The 20,729-nt window shown below is 41.6% G+C and overlaps 2 protein-coding genes across 4 annotated transcripts in view; one reads left to right on the top strand and one right to left on the bottom strand.

Moving 5' to 3' along the window:
- The window catches only part of itgbl1 (integrin, beta-like 1), a 32,109-nt gene extending 20,766 nt beyond the window's left edge, over positions 1–11,343 (top strand). Inside the window, exons 8-11 of the mRNA XM_054786480.1 lie at positions 9,378–9,494; positions 9,729–9,875; positions 9,998–10,111; positions 10,808–11,343. Of these exons, the coding sequence (XP_054642455.1) occupies positions 9,378–9,494; positions 9,729–9,875; positions 9,998–10,111; positions 10,808–10,896 (467 nt within the window). The 3' untranslated portion in view covers positions 10,897–11,343. The remainder of the gene's footprint in view (positions 1–9,377; positions 9,495–9,728; positions 9,876–9,997; positions 10,112–10,807) is intronic.
- The window catches only part of fgf14 (fibroblast growth factor 14), a 110,787-nt gene that overhangs the window by 457 nt on the left and 89,601 nt on the right, over positions 1–20,729 (bottom strand). For 2 of the 3 annotated variants that reach the window (XM_054786483.1, XM_054786481.1), the window contains exons 4-6: positions 20,043–20,241; positions 17,245–17,349; positions 5–101 (exon numbers count right to left, since the gene is read on the bottom strand). In XM_054786483.1, coding sequence (XP_054642458.1) covers positions 28–101; positions 17,245–17,349; positions 20,043–20,241 — 378 coding nt within the window. In that variant the 3' untranslated portion in view covers positions 5–27. Of the gene's footprint in view, positions 1–4; positions 102–6,605; positions 10,212–17,244; positions 17,350–20,042; positions 20,242–20,729 lie in introns of those variants that run through there. The other variant, XM_054786482.1, reaches the window with a different exon arrangement.

Here is a 20,729-nt window from a genome sequence, read left to right as displayed (position 1 = left end):
ATACCTCTCGATCAGAAGGGAGTGTTATCATTTTCCTGAAGGTGGCACATTGAACTGGCTGTGTGGAGATTTATGACACACTGAATGATTCATTAGCGGACCTGCTGGACAGAGAAGGCTTGTTATTTTCCCCCACAGATCCCGACCGTTTAAAGGCCGATATTTACATCCGAACTCGATAGCTGCGACATTGGGAAACGATACAGCTCACTCCTTCTCATGGACTCTGGAGCTTGTTTGATGGGTGATAGTGAATTAAAAGTGACAACACAAACATACAAAGGAACCACATAGATTGTAGAACGTCTACTAGAATAAAAAGCTGGGCACACTAACTTTTTTTTTGTTTCCATCCTGTGTGTAGCAGGAAGTGATGATGTAGCACTCTGTGCAGAAGTGTTCCATACAAGTACACAATGGTCACCGGAACAATGCGACTTATTATAGAGTCTCACAGTGCTCATTTGTTGACAAGACAAATGGTTTGCTAGCCTCTCAGAGCACACATACCAGAGGTGGAAGAAAGTCAGTGTTTTGGAAGTCTCAAGCAAGTCTCAAGTCAAGACAAGGTAGGTTGAGTCAAGACCAAAGAAATAGACTTGAATTTTTTTCTTCGAGTCCTTACACGTCATAAGCACTGTTAAGTGTTTACCAAATAAAATACCATGACCTTGTAATTTCCATCCATCCATCTTCTATGCCGTTATCCTCACTAGGGTTGCGGAGCTGACTTGGGGTGAGAGGCGGGGTACACCCTGGACTGGTCGCCAGTCAATCGCAGGGCACATATAGACAAACAAATATTCACACTCACATTCATACCTATGGACAATTTAGAGTCGCCAGTTAACCTAACATGTATGTTTTTGGAATGTGGGAGGAAACCGGAGTACCTGGAGAAAACTCACGCACGCACGGGGAGAACATGCAAACTCACAGAGATGTCCAACGGAGATTCGTACGCAGATCTTCCCGATTTGCTGACTGTGTAGCCAACATGCTAACCACTAGGCCACCGTGCGGCCCACCTTGTAATTTGGAATTGTTTTTTTTTTTTTTGAAGTAATTTGGAATTGTAAATTAAATTCTTCTAGGTAGCATATTGACACATCCCGGTGTAATCACTGCCACTCTCCAGCAGCCTGCCGCTCACAGAAATGTAAGCCACCCTTGTTTGGAAAGCGGCATTACTATGGTCATGTTAGTTCAATACTTTGAATGGGGACACATTTTACTGAACACACTCACTGAAAATCGCCAATATTTTCAAGTCATCAGACTAAAGTCTGATTCAAGTCCCGGGTCATTGATGCCAAAGTCCAAGCCGAGTTGCAAGTCTTTGATGATATTGTCAAGTCGAGTGCCAAGTCATCAAAATTGTGACTGAAGTCCAAGTCGCGTGACTCGAGTCACACCTCTGACACCTACTGAACACTCTTGTTGAACCTCATTCTAATAGTTTAAGATGACTTGAATGGTGACTAAGTGGAAAGACCATTAACATTGTCCTTAAATACATACCGCATATCCTCAAATAGACCTCCATTCTAATAGGATGCAAGAATGCAGGAATTATTGTATCAATCTGAATATAAGACAGCCCGTTCTTAAACATTTATTTGAGTCATGTTTTCGACATCAGTAAAAAGACAACTGCTGGACCATCCCCCTATTAAACAAAGAAACAGCACAGATTAATGTGACAGAAGAGTTAATTAACTTCAACACCTCCAGCGGTATACCTTTAAATGATTCCTGCTGGCAGCAGAACAATAGCGGTTTCAATCAGAACCATGAAAGGGAATCCAAGTCCTGCTATTAAAAATGGCATTGCTTTTAGCTATTACGGTGCTGTTAATTCATTGACAGCTTCAAGTCAGTCAATTAACAGAACTTTTTTTTTTTTTTTAGTGTAGTCAGTTTTTATATGCACTGTTTGCTCCCCGGGTGTTGTTGGAGGCTGGACTTCATTGCAATCACCTCAGCTTTAGTGGCAAGATGAGGGAAGTCATACAGGAGGGACTAGATGGAGAAAATGGCCTGGGCATGAATGAACAGCACAGATGGCAGCTTGAGCGTAGAAAAGCCCTGAAATGTAAACCAGCAGCTTGAAGATTTTTTTCCCTTTCTTCCTCACAAAAGCAATTTTTTCCCTGTGGTATTTCCTGAAGGAAACACCTGCTTTCATCATCGGGATTCCTCTGTAGTGGATGTTAATGTGCGGAATGGTCGCAGATGGCATTTGATAACAACAAAAAAGGTCAGAGTTAAAGGCAGGACAGTTGCAGCTTATTTAGTGAGGTGATGCGAAACAAAAAACCAGACTATGACTGACATTTTAAGATGTGATTTCCCTCCGCGCCTTGCCTCCTACAGTATGTGTCATCTCGATGACTTCCCACTTCACTAAACTCCAGCTGGCTCTGCTACACTCACTTTGGAACTACGCTGAAGGTCACTGACTGACTGACTTATTATTGGGGTTGGCGTTTAGACAGCTTGCCTGGGATGTTTTTAACAAAGTTCAGGGTGACTCCAGGATGAATGTGCATGCCATGGATGACCTTACAGCTAAACATCCCGCTTCTGACACCATTTTGCTTGCATTTCCGAGCACTAGTACCCTCAAGCTGGATGTGAACGCAGGTTTATCTGGTTTACATACCTGTACACTGATCACAAAACTCTGGAAATATTGTTTACAAGGTCGTCATGACTAAACATCCTGCTTCTGACACCGTTTGTCATGGAACTCAGAAGATGAGAATCCCTCAAGAACATCAGGCTCCAGAAAGATTGTGTACAAGGTTGTAGTAACACCTGATTACGTTGCCCATCTCCCATTACTTGGATTTTACCTCAAGTCTATGAAGTGGAGAAATCCACACACTGATCACAACGCCAAACTTCCAGAAAAATCCTCCAAACGTTGAAAGGTTCCTTCGAACTACCAATGATCTTATTGAAAACCATCCTACTGACACCATTTGTTGTGTCTACGATGCTCTAATACTCTGAAAAAAGGTTCCACCACACCATGAATGCTATGGGTGACCCAATTGCAAAGCCACATCTGACACCATTTGTTACCAGAAGCACCCTCAACTCTGAGGCAGCATGTTCTATTCCTTTCTTCTTATTCCTTCCTTCCTTCCCTCCAGGTGGTCAGCCTGTGCCCCATTCCAAAAATCTTTATCTCACAGATCTCCAAAGTCTATTGCATATAGATCAACTGATCCAAGAGTTCTTCAGAGCATGCCACCGACATCCTCATGGCTAACTATCCCACTTCTGACACCACAGAATCAAGATAAGTAGTACACTACATCCACTACATCCCCATTTTGGAGGCCAGACCATGCCTCACTTCAATCATCCGACTGCATCACCCATCTCTGGCTCCCACTTCTGACACAATTTGACTCAGAACTAAGACAATTAGTGTCCTCAGCCCATTATCTCCATATTCCAGAAGCTGGTCCGAGCTAAATTCCAATCACCCTCGCTCCCCACCCATCTATAGATCCCACTTTTGACACGATTTCTTACAAAACTTGATCCAAGAGTTCCTCAAACAGAGGATGACACTGACCACCTCATGGCTAACTATCCAACTTCTGACACCATAAAACTAAGACAAGTAGTACCCTCAGCACACTACCTCGCCAGCTCATGCCCCAATCCAATCATCCACGTGCTTCACCCATCTCTGGATCCCACTTCTGACACCATTTGTCTGTGGTACTACAGTGGTACAATCAAAATCGGTCAATCCACTCCCCTTCACAACGTTTGACAATGAAAACACAAAAAAGTCAACAGAATCGAACCCAAATGAAATCTTGAACTGCAACACTTTCTCCTCTGCATCAATCTGTATTCCCTCTCTTCTTCCAGGAGGGTGCACGATGCTGCCCTAGTAACAGAGCTTGTGCCTCCACGCTCCAAAATTAAACAATTTAATTTGCTACGCCCTCAAACCAGCAGCGACAATTTGCAACGTGCATCTGGAGGCGTAGCCATGAAAACGTAGCCAAAATTGTCTCTCTTGATGTGACTTTATCAGAGAGCAGTGTGACAAGTGAAACCATCATCACACACACGCGCACCCACACACACGTACACGCACACAGACATACAGGCACTCCAGGTGTGGAGCCTTTGACGGCCATACACAATCAATAAGGCAAGGGGTGTTATGACATCAGTGGTTGTCATGGTAACTCGGTCCCTCGCACAGATGGTGCCGTGATCCACAGGAAAAATTAGTCTTTGCATGCATGTGTACTCTCCATATTCAGTTCACCGAGTTTCAGAGAAAAAGTTTCGACATCACAAAAAGTGACTAAATTTAATGCTACACAAATGTTTATCAGTACCGCTAGTCTTGTAGTTCCACTTGGTTCCTGAAGAGGTTATAGCAGTGGTCACCAACCTTTTCGAAACAAAGATCCCCGGTCGTGGCCGTGAACCTGCACAAGATCTATGTGGGTGTAGACTTCTTCGAAATACATGAAATTCCTATATTTATACCCCCCTGCACGGTTTCTGGTGCTATTTGGCATGAAAAAGCCGAACATCACAACCATTATTTTCTAAAACATTGGGAACCTTTGCCTCATGAAGCAAGAAGCTCTCATGTATACACATTTTCCGAAATGCTGGTTTCACAGCATTCGGAGGCTTAGTCTCTGCCACTCTGAAGGCTGGTTGTACAGACCTGGACAAGTTTGTAATCTCAGCCTCAACAACAAGAAGGAACAGGATGCTGACGAGGTACCACATTAGTCAAGAATACATGATAGCCTTCAGTGAGGACCCTCCCCAGTACGCTGCTCTACTGGGATGGCAAGATGTTGAAAGATGTCCTGGGAAGTGACCCTGGGACCATGTCAGAGACTTTGGTTGTGCTTGTCTCAGGTCCACCTACATATCCTGAAGGCAAGCTTCTGGGAGTACCGGTGATAGACAGCTCAACAGGAATGGCTCAGGCAGAAGCCTCCATAGATTTACTGGAGGAATGGGGGCTTGCAGGTGTGGTGACGCCCTTGTGTTTGATACAACGTCTAGCAACAGTGGTGTACACAAGGGAGCTGCTAAACTACTGGAGCAACAGTTGGATAGAAATGTCTTCTACTTAGCATGTAGACATCACATCCTAGAGGTTGTGGTTGGGGCTGCCTGGGAGAAGCTGTTCGGAAAGGTCAAGAGTCCAGACAATCCATGGTTCAAAGCATTCAAGGATGCATGGACAGATCTTACTACAGACAACTCCAAGAATCTGTCCATCAAACAGGGATGGCTGAAGGAGAAGAAGACGGAGTGTGGGGAGCTGCTCCAGGGAATACTGACTTCTCAGAAGCCTCCAAGAGCAGATTATTGTGAGATGGCAGAGCTGACAGTCATACTGCTTAGTGGGACCCCTCCTCGTGGCATCCACTGGAGTCATCCTGGAGCCATCCATCAGGTCGGATGGATGGCCAGGAATATCTACTGGATGAAAATGTACATGTTTGCAGAGCAGATGCACTATGATGATGACACTGTGGCAAAGCTGGAACGCCTCAATGTCTTTCTCTCTCTGTTCTACACGCCAATGTGGATGACCGCAACGTTTGCTGCTGATGCTCCCGTGAATGATCTGCAATTCAGGAAGGACATGCTCAAATTCAAGAGAAGCGACCCAGAAATTGCAGAAGCAGTGCTTCAGAAACTTCAGAACCACAGGTGGTACGTGACACAAGAGGTTGTGCCATTTGCTCTCTTCAGCACCAGGCTCAGTGATGGAGATAAACGGGACATTGCCACCAAGCTGCACGCCACTGAGAAGCCAGATAGTTTCAGGGGAGGGAGACCTGTGTTCCCTCAGGTTACAGCCAAGACGACTCTACCTGATCTGATTGGCCCAGAGAGCCATCTTCTGCTTGACACCTTCGGCATCGAGTGTGACTGGCTCCTGCAACCTGTGTCCACATGGTCAGGGAGTGATGGTTACAATAAGGCACTGGAGTATGTCCGGAATGTGAAAGTAGTGAATGACATTGCTGAGCGGGGAGTCAAGATGATGAGCTATTTTGCAAACATCATTACTACAGATTCTCAACAGAGAGGGGACCTGCTTCGAGCTGTGGAATACAACCGTGAGCGATTTGACAGCTTCAAGAAGCAAACTCTGAACAAGTGACTGTGATGTCTAATTGTGACATGACCACAATATTTTTGTAATTTGGATATTTTTGTGGACATGATCTGTTTTTTTTTTTCAAATGTATACTTGAATTGTTTCTGCAAATAGAACATTAAAAATGATTCAATTTCATACCCATTATGTTGTTCTATCCCTATTGCATCAAAAGTTTTGGGTGAAAAAACGTCAAAATTTGGCGTTTTTCTACGGTCGCGGGATTATTATCTTTATGTCCAACGAGGCAAAGGTTCCTGACATTTTAGCTCAAAATGGTTATGATTTTCGGCTTTTTCATGCCAAATAGCATCAGAAACCGTGCAGGGGGGTACAAATATAATAATTTTATGTACAGTCAAACTTGTCTATAGCGGCCACTAGAGAGAGTCTGCAAAAGTGGCCGCTATAGACAGGTGGCCTCTATAGACAGGTTGGGGTCCAGTTTGAATGTTGACCAGTAGAAAAAAAAAAAGAAAAAAAAACCGGAAAATAATAATAATAATAATAATAATAATAATGTTGACCAGTAGAGGGCACTGCGAATGCGGATAAAAGTTGTACAGCACTACGAGGCTTGTTATTATCATTGTTCATGGTTCATGGTTTTAATTCATCCTGAACATGCATATGAGTCAAACAGTAGCACATCACATTGTACAATTCACAATTTTGCATGTCCAAAAAGGAGTAGGAAGAAGCAAAGCTTATTTAATCCTACCCCTCATCAGTTTCACATCAGTTGCAATACATTTATTCACCTCTTGTTCTTCCAAGTGTACTTTGTAGGTCTACATGACAATGTAGTGCAATCATAGCCAAGGTTTTTACTTACTAAAAGGAAGCTAGAGGCTTAATAGTAACTGATAGAATATATCCACGACCCACAGAACAAAGCTGTGCTAGTAATGTCTTACGCTTGTTTTTTATATTTTACTTTTTATACGGCAGAGTTGTCATTATAGTTTTAGTTCATCAGGAAGTGACGGTGGGCGTCCCGAGCAGGAGAGCTAGGCTCAGTGTTAGCTGTGAGTTTGGAGAGAGTTGGGAAGTGTGTTTATGTTGGCGTGGATGTAAAGTCCTGCAATGTTCTCCGCTGTTAATAAAGCCATTAAAGTGCATCGGCGACGTGAGTCTCTCCTTCCCCACAACAAGCAGCATTACAGTATTGACCAGTGCACACCAGGAAATAAACGGTGTCATTTCTTACAGGCATTGGCTGGACAGCTATGTAGTGGGGCTTGTTTAACCTTTGCCTTGTGGGCAAGCAGGAAGGACAGACGATGTTGAGAGATGTGTGTGTGTTTTGAGCTGCTGTCTGGTGGCCGCGTTCAATAAATAAAGTTGGAGAAGTTTCCTTCTTTGCTTCGGAGCTGAATAACACTGACAAGTTAACAGACTAGTAGCGAACGGAAAAGAAGACGGCTTTGTTTTGTGTCGAATACAGAAGATGAGGACTTTGATGGATTTGTGGATGAGGATTGATGAAAAATAACGTGAGTACATTCTAAAATACTTCAATTAAGTACAACCGAACTCAGTTTTGCTCCCGCTGCCGCATGCATGCTAGCATATGTTGTTTTTTTTTTTTATTGTAGCGTCGCTGGGAGCACATCCTGTTCCCAGCCTAATTTGCGGTAATGTTTTGGTGCAAATGCTCTTAAAGTTACATGTTTGACCAGGAAATAGCGAGCTCAAAAGAAGACGGCTTTTTTATGTGGAACAACTGACAGTTTCTGTGTCTCTTGTGAATGATTGTGACTGAGCTAGGACTCAGTAATTAAAGTCTACACACGACGGCTTCATTGATTGAAAAACGAAACTTTTTCGTGCATGAAGCTTCTACTTGAGTTGGTAATTTGGCCGCTATATGTAGTCAGATATTGACCAAGGGAGACAAAATGGGTGGCCGCTGGCTGCGTTAGACAGGTGACTGCTATACACAGGGTCTATAACATGTAAATTTGCTGCGGGGTATTTTTCAGTGGCTGCTATAGGCAGGTGGCCGTTCTATAAAGGTGGCCGCTAAGACAGGTTTGACTGTATTTTGAAGAAGTCTAATGTGGGTCACAAGCTACATGCTTTCTTTTATGCTTGGAGTATATGTAGTGTTTCATTCATTTGACAGTAGTTAACTTCCTTTTACACTTGCATGACAATTAAGAATGTTCAAAAAAGCACGCGCATTGTTACCAGAAGCATTTATTCTGTTGTATGGTATATCATATTATAGGGCTGTCTTCCACAAAGGATTTCCATCGTGAAACTTTGTCAGGTTTTGTCCATAGTTGACAAATCTCATTGAATGTTATTGTTGTTGTTTTAGAGGACAGCTAATGGGCCTCCCTACAAATAAACAGATCTCATTTGGGCCTTTCTCCACCTCAATGCCTTCATTTAGTTAGTAAATCAGAGAGCAAGATGGACAAAACCAAAACAAGGTCGCCGTCAGCAAGCGGACATTTCACACAGAATAGGAACGACATGAAAAAAAGACAACTTACCAAAACTCTCAGTTAGCAGCCTAATTTATTCGATTAAAATCCACAATCGGGATATAAATTGAAGTTGGCGTAACAGCCTTACCCGTTTGAAATGACGCGCTGCTGGTGGTTGTCACGCGTAAGAAGCTGCTGACACAAGTTGCACTTTACTTTCTTGGGGTCGTCTTTAACCTTTTCATCATACTTCCACATTTTGGATGTTTATTTAGTAGCCATTATGAGCCAATAAGTCTGTTGATGTTGACGGTCGCCCTCGTGCTCACCTCAGCACCTTCGGATTCAGCAGGCGATTTTATTCATGCCTTGCAAGTATAGGTCTTCTGTTAAACACGCACGTCGTTTTCATTGGCAAATTAGGCTGATTTTGTGTCAAAATAGGCTATGCACAACAAAATGTATCATCAGCAGCAGCCATGGGCACCCTCTTGTAGTCACAATCTTGATCACATGACATTTTCATGACTGCTGAGGTTGATAATTGAATCAGACCCCCCTGAATCAAACCATTGCCTGCATAGTTGACAAACGCTTTATGTGCCCACAGTTTGATCCTGGAACAGATGATTTCTACTTGTATTATTTTTTGGTGAGAAAAATGACCAACAGAAATAGAAAACAAGCTGAAATGTAATGCCTTTTTAAATACAAAGACGACCAAGATACGAGAACACCTTGTCCCTGTGTCTTTGTAGGTCAGTGCCAGTGTGGACAGTGTACCTGTCACCCACCTGGGGACAGTCGAGTTCATGGCAAGAACTGCGAGTGTGACGACCGCCAGTGTGAAGACCTCTCTGGAGAGGTCTGCGGAGGTACACACGTACAACGATATCGTGTATGTGTCCACAGGCAAAAGGCGGTGAAATACTGACCCTAAACTATGAAGAACCTTCTGTGGTGGCGTGAAAAACCAAAACACACAAAAAAGCTAAAGAAAAATCAAAATCCACTTGTTGAGCTAAATTTTTTGTGATGCTCACTGAGCTGAAGTCTAAAGTGTTGTACATCTATGACCTTTTTTTGCCGTTTCTGCCCTCCGCTGCCAGGTCACGGCTACTGTTCGTGCGGACGCTGCATCTGCCAGGAGGGCTGGTTCGGCAAGCTGTGTCGCTTCCCCAGGTCATGTGACATTAGCGACGCCCAGAGCAAGGAGCTGTGCGAGACGTCGGACGGCGTCCTGTGCAGTGGCAAAGGTAAGAAAAAAAAAATGTAACACGGATCCAAAAATTAAAATCAATAAAATAAATAAATAATAAGACTAGAATAACTACTGCAAATACATGAAATGAAATGATAATGAATAACTGTATTGCAGGTTCCTGTCACTGTGGGCAGTGTATCTGCTCCCCCAAAGACTGGTGGGTATCCGGGGAGTACTGTGAGTGTGACGACAGAGAGTGTGACAAACACGACGATCTGGTATGCACAGGTGAGCACCAGCTTTCCCTTTTCCACTGCACTGTGCCTCTCAGCTCAGCTCTTGTCCCTACTGTCAGTTGGTTGCCATTGTCCCATTTGAGCATTCACGGCTAGAAAAGACAAAAACACACATGCTGGTTTTAGCCTGGTCTGCTCATGCAGTATTATACTCCACAGTCTCCGCTTTCTTGCTGCCCTCAGTCTCCTCTTGGATAAAATTTGAGGACGCATGCTAGCATTAGCTTACAATATTGCTGGGAATTTCTGGACGCTGCAGTATTATACTCCACAGTCTCCACTTTGCTGCAGAGTTCCGCTTTCTTGTTGCCCTCAGTCTCCTCTTGGATAAAATTTGAGGACGCTTGCTAGCATTAGCTTACAATATTGCTGGGGATTTCTGGACGCTGCAGTATTACACTCCAGTCTCCACCTTGTTGCAGCGCTGCATTCTCTCGCTGCCCTCAGTCTCCTCTTGCAATGTATTTTACATGGATTGCATATGAGCTTATCCTTCCAACATTGCTTCTTTTTTGCTCATTGAGGTCAACTTGTGTTTTATATCAAAGGGCAGCAATATATATTTTCTGGTTGTATATTCCTTTTGATAGTACTTTCATAGTATTTTAGATTTCTCAGAAGGGTGCCACCACCAGGCCTGGAGGCACTTCCGAAAAGGCGCGTCAACCTTTTACCTATCTCCTTTCAGGGAACGGGCTGTGCAACTGCGGCACTTGCGAGTGCTGGGATGGATGGACGGGGAACGCTTGCGAAATCTGGGTGGGGACCGAGTACTGAGACCTGACGGTGATCGGATAATAAAAAACACCGGACGTCACGACAACGAACGACATCACAACCACGCTTGCAGAAGCTAAACATGGACTTCACTATTGTTTTTTTTTCCTTGATTGTTTACAATGTATCTTGTAAAATTGGGTTTTTGCTATCAGTGCAACTTCACTAATGTAGGAACGCTTACATGCACAGGACTCCACCATATAGGCAGCAAGTTGGTGACAAATCCAAATATCGGATCCATAAATAAATCATTAAAATCAACTGAGAAGACAGAGAGCTTGAGTAGTTTGAGCTTTTTAATTTCTTTTACATTTTTTTATTTGAAATAATAAAACATTAAATGTGCCGCATGACACCGACATTTTGCATGGAAACCAAATGCGAATAAGACCTTATTATTAAACATACATGGTTACAAAGTTATTCGAACATGACAAACTCCAAATGGGCATACTTGCAAATGTATATATATATAAAATTATATATATATATTATATATAATTATATTATATATATATTATATATTATATATTATATATATTATATATATATAAAATTTAATAATAATCATTTCAATAATGAGTCTCTCTCAGGACTTGCAGGTATGGAGAAAATAAACACAAAGACGACATACTCTACATGCACTCTATGATCAAAAGTATTGGGACGTTTGCCCGTTACAATTAACAGGAAGTGAAAATCTAACAAAATATGGAGTTGGTCCCCCCCCCCCCCCCCTTTTTTTTTTTTTTTACCGAAAACAGCATTTCCGAGGACACCTTCTAAAATTTAGAAGAGGGAATTTTTGTCCATTCATCCAGAACAGAACATTGTTGAGATCAAAGGTCATTCAAATGAATTGATTAAAAAAGGTTTTGTCCATTATGTGTCACACTTGAGAAACAGACCAAAAAGTAACTGTTTGTTTTAATTTAGTTTAGTCTTAGGGCCACACTGAAATGCATAAATCAATTAGACAGGTTTTTTTTTTTTTTTAGAGAACACAATCATAATCTTATGCGACTAAAGCAAAAGGGAACAATCGCAATTTTTGCAAGAGTAAAGCTGTACTTTAACATTTGACAGTAAATAGTACTTTTACAAGAATGTAATTGTAATATAACGATATGTACGGTATCGTTACACCTTTGTACCTACAGTGTGGAGTTGCTTTTACGTGGTTGCTCATACATTTGTTAAACATTTTCTGGCAAAACTGCAACATTTTTGTTTTTTTCCTCTCCTACAACTTGATTCCTGTAACTTTAAGACTTTTTCCTCCAGAAATCTGATTTTTCATTTCACTTTTTCTTGTAATATGACTTCAGTCTTACAAACACCGATTCGTCTTTCTTGTAAGGCTAGAACTTTTTTGATTTGGACTTTTTTTTCTCTCTCTAAAAAGTACGACTTTTTCTCTTGTAACACAACTTCCTTCACGTAACACCAAGACATCATGTTAACAAATAACAACATTACGACTTTTTTATTGTGGTTTCACCAACCGTTTAGGTCGACATCCCTCGGATTGGCTGACCCATGTTGACATACGTGGTTGTTGACATAACCAAAACAAGCTATTGCTTGCACATTTACTTGTGACTTTGGCCAGAAACAAAGTCAATGGGCGATAATTTAGGATTTTTGAACCAATAACATTTTGAACAGGTTTGCCTCCATCAGTGCAAAATTAAAATTTGTGCATTTTGTTTGCGGAAAGGGGTTTGAAAGAACGGCTGACAAGTCTACCGTAAAATCACAAAGACCTTTGGTCTGATGCTGACGCTTCGAGCATAAGTGGCAGTTCCTTTCCTGCCCCCCCCCCCCCCCCCAACCTTTTGTTGTTGTTTTTTTTTTATTGATTTTGACATAAACACAAATCTGCTTTTACAGAAACACGCGAGCAATAACGAAGTTATATAAGTAAATTTATAAATAGGGCTGTCAAGAATACGGCGGTAACTGATTTATATGCATTAATCACGTTCAAGTTGTTAGCGTAATTAATGCATACGCATCATGGCAAGCCACGGCTCCGTTATGACGACAGACGCCGGCACAGTGTAGGTCCCCACAGAGTCACATAGTGTCTGACAATCTTTTATACCTTTATTCTTACTTGAACACATCAGCAGCAGTGCAATCCAACACCAAACTAATATGTCTGTAGTCCATTCATCATTGCAACGACACTTCCTCATTGTCACTAGACAGACCACTAGATGCATTCACGGACACTCCGAACATCACAACTTCTTTATTATGCGTGTATGTGTGGTCTAAATAAACATAAATGCCAAGAAAAAGAATAAGTGGATATTCTTATCACTCACTTTGGGACTCTTAGTGCGGAAGTACAATTTGCTGCATTTAAGTGTGCTCGGAAATCCCAGAAAATTCACTCAAAACGTGTGAATTCATCTTAAATGACGTGGTGTCGACTCCTCATTGCTCATAATAACACAGTTCAAGTCTGATTCAAATATTGTGCTGTTAAAGAAACCAGTGTTAGGTAAATAGATTTTCAGACATGTGTGCCATCTCGTAACTTGATTTAAATTTTCAGTTAATTTGGCGCCGTTAATACATACACATATATATAATCCTGCCTTGTCATTTATCTTTCTTTCACTAAAATACAGAAAAAAGAGGATATACTTCAGACATGTGACACGGTGATTAATCACGATTAATTAATTTGATTGGTTAAAAATGTTTATCATTTGACAGCGCTCGTTCTAAAACCACAACACGAGTCGACGTGAACGGACCAATTTGTCGTTGAAATGACTCTTTTCGGTCTCTAATTTGATGTCAACAAGAGCTGTCGACCATGTACCGACGTTGGCTTAAGTGGGCACTTTTAGGTAAGAAGGAACCCCGTGGATCAGGACTTGATGTGTCGGTCCACTTAGAGGGGTGGTCGGCTTATACGGGTTCCACTGTAACACAACGTTGTAACACTCATGTTTTTCTATAAAAAAAAAAAGTCCCATTTCAAAGATATGACTTTTCCTCTTGTAACACAGCTTGCTGCATGTAATGCTGATGATTGAAGAGAAGATTTAATTGAAGATCTGAACTATACGCCTTTTCTTCCCATAAGATTACCACTTTTTTCTTGTGACATTACCACTTTTGCTCGGAACATTACCATTTTTTTTCTCATAATTTTACTATTGTTTTTTTTTTTTCCCCTTTCCAGTGTGGCCCTAACACTCTTGCACAACTCTCACACCACCAATTGTTAAACTGGTCTTACCTCTCTATGTGCAATAATATACTGCACGCTGTACTACAGTACACTCTCACACACAGTACATATTCAACATGTTGTACATTTGTATACAACACAACACAAACTGTGTGGACAAACTCATATTGCATATGTCTTTTTTTTTTTTTTTTTTTTTTTTAAAGAAAAGCATTACATACCAACAATTCCGTGACTGACACTTCTTCCCCCTATGGACAAAAGAATCCTAATGGGACCACAGTACAGTACATCATGTGGAAAAATCGCACAAATCGTATGGAGAAATGCAGATAAAGGAAAGTGGCAACGTGGATCCAAACACTTTTTTTTTTTTTTGCTAAACAGCCAAGAAGAAGTCCATCTGCCTGTGAAGTCGACTTATTGGCGGTGATTCAACGCCAACAACATACCTGATGCCACGTTGACACAGCTTAACTAATATCCCCATATGGTCACGTGTCATTCCGATAAAGTAGACATTTCTCGATGCAAAACAGCGAAAAGGCGCAAGACAAAGGATTGGTCATCATCTGCTAACAGTCGTGACGAGGATACAAGGTGAAAGTGCAGAATAGCTTGCGAGGGGTGGCGTAGCCTGCAACATGCCCGTGTCGGAGTAGTCCTACACTACGTACTTTATTGTGGATCCCTCCTGATAATGACATGCAAGTGACTCATTGAAGGTAGACAAACCTCTGTAGTAAAATGACATCAAGTAGAGACCTTTCCGAGTAGAAGAGGGGGCGCGGAGGGGAGATAATCTGGAACAAAAAAAAGCTATCACAGTGAAAGCGAAATCTTCAAAGAGTCTTCTGGGTTGAATGGAAAAAAGCCTTTGGTCATTTCAGAGTGAGCGGGGTGATGATGAATAAAGTAACGTTGTGAGGACAAAGTCACAATCTAAGAGGAATAAAGTGGTGCTATGGCGAGAAAGAGTAATCATTTTACGAGAATAAAGTCATAATTCTACAAGGAAAAATTGGACACGGTTAAAGCCAATTTTACAATACTTTTTTAAGTACTTCAATACGTTGTAAAATTAAGACTTTTAAGACGACGTCTTTGAGAAAAAAATGTTTTTTTTAGAACAACTTTTTGCTTGGAATACAACTTTAGACATGTATGCTTAAAGCTTTTGTGTCTCTTTTTTTAAGACGCCAAAATGTATCCAATTCAAACATTTCTCATTTTACTTTTTTGTCTAAAGTATACAACTTTTTTCTTGTAACACAATGTGAATCCCGTAACACGACGTTTTCGTAAGATTCGGACTTTTCTAAAAAAAAAAAAAAAAAACGGACTTTTTGTTAACAACGTGATTATCATGTCATGTGACAGTTTTGCAATATTACTTTTTCGAGTGACATTACAACTTTTGTCTTTTAAGAGTCCGACCGTCTTTCAGTCATAGGATTAAGACTTTATTCTCTCTATTTTTTTTAAATATTACTTTTTTTTTGTAATATTACAACTTGCAGGCTACAGGAAGTGTGCTTGAAAGGTGGTCAAGAAAAAAGCCTTTGGTCATTTCCGTGGACACAAATGGATCCTCGAAACAAGACGACAATTCCGCAAAAGTACCACTTTTTCTTGTAACATTGCAAGTTTTTTTTCTTCTAAGAGTCCAACCTTTTTCTAAAAAATATACGTTTTTTTTTTTCTCTTATAGGATTAAGGACTTCATTCTCATTTTTTTTCCCATGACTACTTTTTTTCGTAGTACTACAACTTGCAGGCTGTGACAAGTCGAAGGGCGTTAACGAAAAAAAAAAAAAGCATTTCAGAGTGAGAAGGGTGTTTCTTGCTATGCTAACAAATGCTACGTGTCCTTTGAATAAATGGGTGGGTAAGAGGGAGGGCGAGGCACCTTTTTGGCCCAGTAGGGGACTGGGAACCGGTTTTTGCATGCCGGGAAAAAAAAATATATCGAGGTTCAAAACAGGCACGTGATAGCCAGAATGATCGGTACTGGACTTTGCATGCTGAGCTAGGAGACGCACCCTCTTGTTAGATAAATAATCCTTTAAAAAGTTTTCTTAAGAGTCATTCCCCCCCGCCATCAGAGCTGTTTTATTATACAATGAAAATGTTACAATATACAGTAAGTTGTTGCTGCAAGAGATAGAGAACACAAGATTAACCCATGCTTTTTAGTTTGCAGATGTAAATGTTTCAGCCAGTTGTGGATGCCGCAGTCGCACGGACTAAAGTCTCTTAATTGTCCAAGAAGCCGGCGGCAACGGAGGCCCACAAGGCCTAGAGATACTCCTAGAACCCACACTCTAGGACATAAGCATCAAGAAAAATAGATTTCAGGCTTCTATGGGAGCAGAGAACCGCTCGCTCGTTTGCTTGATGTGATATGTATCCACCATCCCGTACACCCACCCACATCCCCTCACACTGATTGTTGGAGTGGCACTAACGAGCACTCCATCAATGTGAAGACCGCAGCCTCCCAAGCTGTGCGTGTGTGTGTGTGTGTGTGTGTGTGTGTGTGTGTGTGTTTAACTGACAAAGAGGATTCTAGAAAAGAGAAAGAGGAGAACAAAAAGGAAGCGAGCATACGCATAATAAAAAATAGAGGACCGTGGTCCAAATATTTACTCTATCTATACAGCCGCTATCCCAGGACATAGCTGGTGAACCGTGGTATAGAAAATAGATCTGCAGGTGCACGTTAAAGAAACGGAAACAAGTTTTTTTTCTTTTTTTTTTTAAGTAGGAACCCTCAGCAAGCAAAGTGGCTGTAAAACACACATTCACACCAGTTCCAGAGGGAATTTTTTTAAAGGCATTCCAGGATCAGAGAGGTCCATTATCCTACGCTGGAGAACCCTCCTTCCTTCCCCCAGCTCAGAATCCCTCCACCAGACAGCTGGAAAAAAGGGGGGAGGACAAGGCAGAAGAGACAAAAGTGGAGGAGCAAGAGGAGAAATGGATCCGCCAGTGAGATGGGAGAGAGGAGGGAAAAAAGGGCCCCGCCTCCATCATCACCAAGCCCCGCCCCCTCCACACTACAGCGCACACAATCGGGGTGGAAGGGTGTGGCTATGTGGCTGGTTTGTCGGGCTTGCTGACGGGTTTACCTCCGTTCATCACCACGGGCTCGCTTGTGCTTTTACTGGGAGGCACGGCCGCCTTGGGCACCGTCTCCCCCACGTCGTGCAGCGATGGCTCTCGGTACATGGCGACTGCGGACACAAGGGAAGAAACATCAGCAAATATCGTCTGATACCAACAAGTGGAAGCTCAAGAGTCACACAGTTAGCCGGTAGAACAATAAGCGGAAGCAACACACACGAGTCCTATTCATGTCTTAAATGGCTTATTTATTCTTATTATATTGGGTAATACGAGTGTAAAGGTGACTATAGGGGTGTTAGTTCATGCCTAGAGGGCTCTAATAATGTTAAAAACTTCATTTAGAAGGTTGTAAACAGGTTTTCTATGCTCTAACTACAAAAATATTTGATCTATACATAAGGAATCCTACTTGGTGGAAATTCACTTTTCACTGCTGGGTCTGGAGCCAATTAATCATGATAAACAAGAGTGCACTGTACTTACTGTAAAGCACATTTTCCTCCATTCCAGTGTTAAAAAAATCCTCAACCACACGAGTGGAGTTTAAAAACCCCATCACCGTCCACATATAAAAAAAACCAGCAGCCACATGACTTGGTCGTGCATGATAACGCCTCTGTTCATCAATACACAGGAGATCCTCTGTTCCAAACAAGTTCTGTCCAGTTTTAGTGGAAGTCGGAGCTTGTACCTAAATTATACCTACAGTACATGCTAAAGGTTTGGACACACACAACACAACCGAATGGTCCCAACCCCATTAATAAGACACAAAATTCCACTAAGTAACCCTGACAAGGCACACCTGTGAAGTGACAACCATTTCAGGTGACTACCTCATGAGCTCACTGAGAGAACACCAAGGGTTTGCAGTGCTATCCAAAAAATTATAAGACATAAAATATAAGACATATTTAGAGTTAGTGGTACATAATTCCACATGTGTTCATTCATAGTTTTGAGAATCTCCATCGTCAATAGTCATGAAAATAAAGAAAACACATTGAATGAAACTTTTGGCCTATAATGTAAATTACCATCTAAACCACATGTGTCAAACTCAATATTGTATGTAGCACGAAATTCACAACCATTCTTAATAAGGGTGCCAGATTCAGACCAAAAGTCAAAATAATTTAACTGTACACGACTAAAAATGGCAGCACTTTAACTATTATATCCCGTCTGTACAAAATAACACCTTACAGACAGTCAAACGTGATCATTTTAACTACAGCAAAGCATGCTGGGAAATGTGTACTCCGCCCATTCCACAGATGCAAACTCTTTCGGGTTACACATCTCACAGATTGTGATGTTTTTGTGTTGATACAACATTCTGTAGCTTTTGCCCAGAGAATGACGAAGAGGTGGTTGATCAGCAATCACTTTTTATTGAAACGAACAACCACGACAAAACAACCATCGTCGTATATCCGCGGACTATCGGAAAGTAGAAATTTCAAGCAGCAGTGAATCAGCACAACAAAATGTACGTTTACCCCACTCCCTTACAAAAACAAAACGTCCATCCACATGAGTGAAGTTTTTAAAAAATGTATGTTCACATAAAGACACATTCGTTCACACTCGTTCACCAATTATGTCCGTTAAAAGGACAAGGAGGTTTTAAGTTTTTTTTAATACTTTCAATATACAAGTGTTGAAAATTTCAGGATAAATAATAATAATGTGTTTGGGCTTGTTTAGCATCAGCTGACAGGCTCCCATTGTAGTTGGGAAGGCAAGGTGAGGAGCAGCGAGCGGCGAAGAGGAGATGTTAAAATGGAGGTGCATGTGAGAGTTGTCGGCCCAATGAATGTTACATTTCAGAAACGTCCTGATGGCACCATTGATAAAGGTAGAGTGATATCCCTTGTTTGTAAGGAGTTTGCTTACCACCGAAGCAGCTCAAGCTTAATCCACCACGTCAACACAAATCACCCAGCCACGAGCGCATGAACAGCAAACATTAGCACCAAAGAGACGTTAGCAATTCAGCGAGCCATAGCAATGCTCTTCCCCAAGCAAAACTCGAAGAGAACACCCCACATATGAGCAAGTCTGCGGCCGACAGGCTGTCGAATGTTCTTGCCAAGTGTACTGTGATGAACTGCAGCCAATAAACATTGTGGAAGACGAGGGGTTAACCGAGGTGTTGCAAACTGCGTCCATCATACAAGCCACCGTGCAGGACTACAGGGATGACCAAAATCAGCAAGATGTATGACGGCAAAACAATATTGGTAGAAGGTGGAATGGTGGAAGATTGGCCCAACTTCAGTGGTTCAGTGTTGAATACCTGTGTTGCTCAGAAAAGTGTTCTTACTGTTGTTGTGTTAACATATGGACTTGAGGTTTTATTTTATTTTTATTTTGTAATTATTTGGAGATTGACAAAAGAACACGTGTTCCCCCCTGGTGGTCGAAACTAAAGGTTGCAAGCAGCACTTGGGACTAGTCCCAAATACAGCGGAATGTAAATGGCTAGGACTGCATCTGTTCAAGTCTTTAAAAACAACAAGTGACTTTTAAAGGCACCTTTTTGTTACATATCAATCTTTTTCTCTGCCACAATCAATCAGAATCAGAATCACAAATCATAATTCATCTCTCAATAGTTTAAATCTCTGAACAGCATTGGCTGTTATGCAAGGCAACTCTCCGAAGCAGTAATAAGCCTCCATGTTTGTCATTAATTAAGTTACAAGTCTAATAATTACACCAGCTAACTAATTGTTACACTTGTACCACAGCTAAGAATGTCCAAATGTGAGCTGAAACGTTGCCTGTACAGTACCTTCTAATGGCTTGGGCAGGAAGTGAGCGGCTGGTTTGGTTTTCTTCACTCGGTTCCCCTTCATGGCTTGACCCTCTTTGTTGAGACCCAGGAACCAGGCCCGGCCTGACTCCTGCTGTCGGTACAACATGGATGAGTAGATGACGTAGTAGTTCTCAAACACCGACTCTTTGAATTTGCACTCGGCCGTAAAGAGCTCCTACAAAGACACACACACACAACAACTGTTAAGAAACTACTTTGTGCCTGTAATAACAATTGATGACATTTGCGTTAACGGGTTACTTCTTGTCTTTTGGGCAGTTAGCAGGATACTTCATGTTTATTATCCAGTTAGCAGGCTACTACTTCCTGTTTGTTAGGCAGTTAGCATACTACTTCCCATTTGATCATTTATTTATTGCATAATTCATGTTAGTTTGGTAGTTAGAAGACTACTTCCTGTTTGTTTTTTTTAGTTAGCAAGCTACTTCCTGTTTGCTTTGTAGCTAGAAAGCTACTTGCTGTTTGATATTAGTGTGAATTTTTTTTTAGATTTTTTTTTGAAAGATGATTTAATACCTATACAGGAAATGATTTGAGAATCCAAGAGAGGTTCCCAATGATGATTTATTTTCGACCTTAGCAGAGGTCATTAGGCCCATTTCCTCGTACACTCCTAATGTGAAGAACAGAAAAATATCGCCA

The sequence above is a fragment of the Dunckerocampus dactyliophorus genome, chromosome 9 (assembly GCF_027744805.1).
Source record: "Dunckerocampus dactyliophorus isolate RoL2022-P2 chromosome 9, RoL_Ddac_1.1, whole genome shotgun sequence".
NCBI lineage: Eukaryota > Metazoa > Chordata > Actinopteri > Syngnathiformes > Syngnathidae > Dunckerocampus > Dunckerocampus dactyliophorus.
The sequence above is the reverse complement of the archived record's forward strand: the minus strand, read 5'-3'. Positions and strand labels throughout refer to the sequence as shown.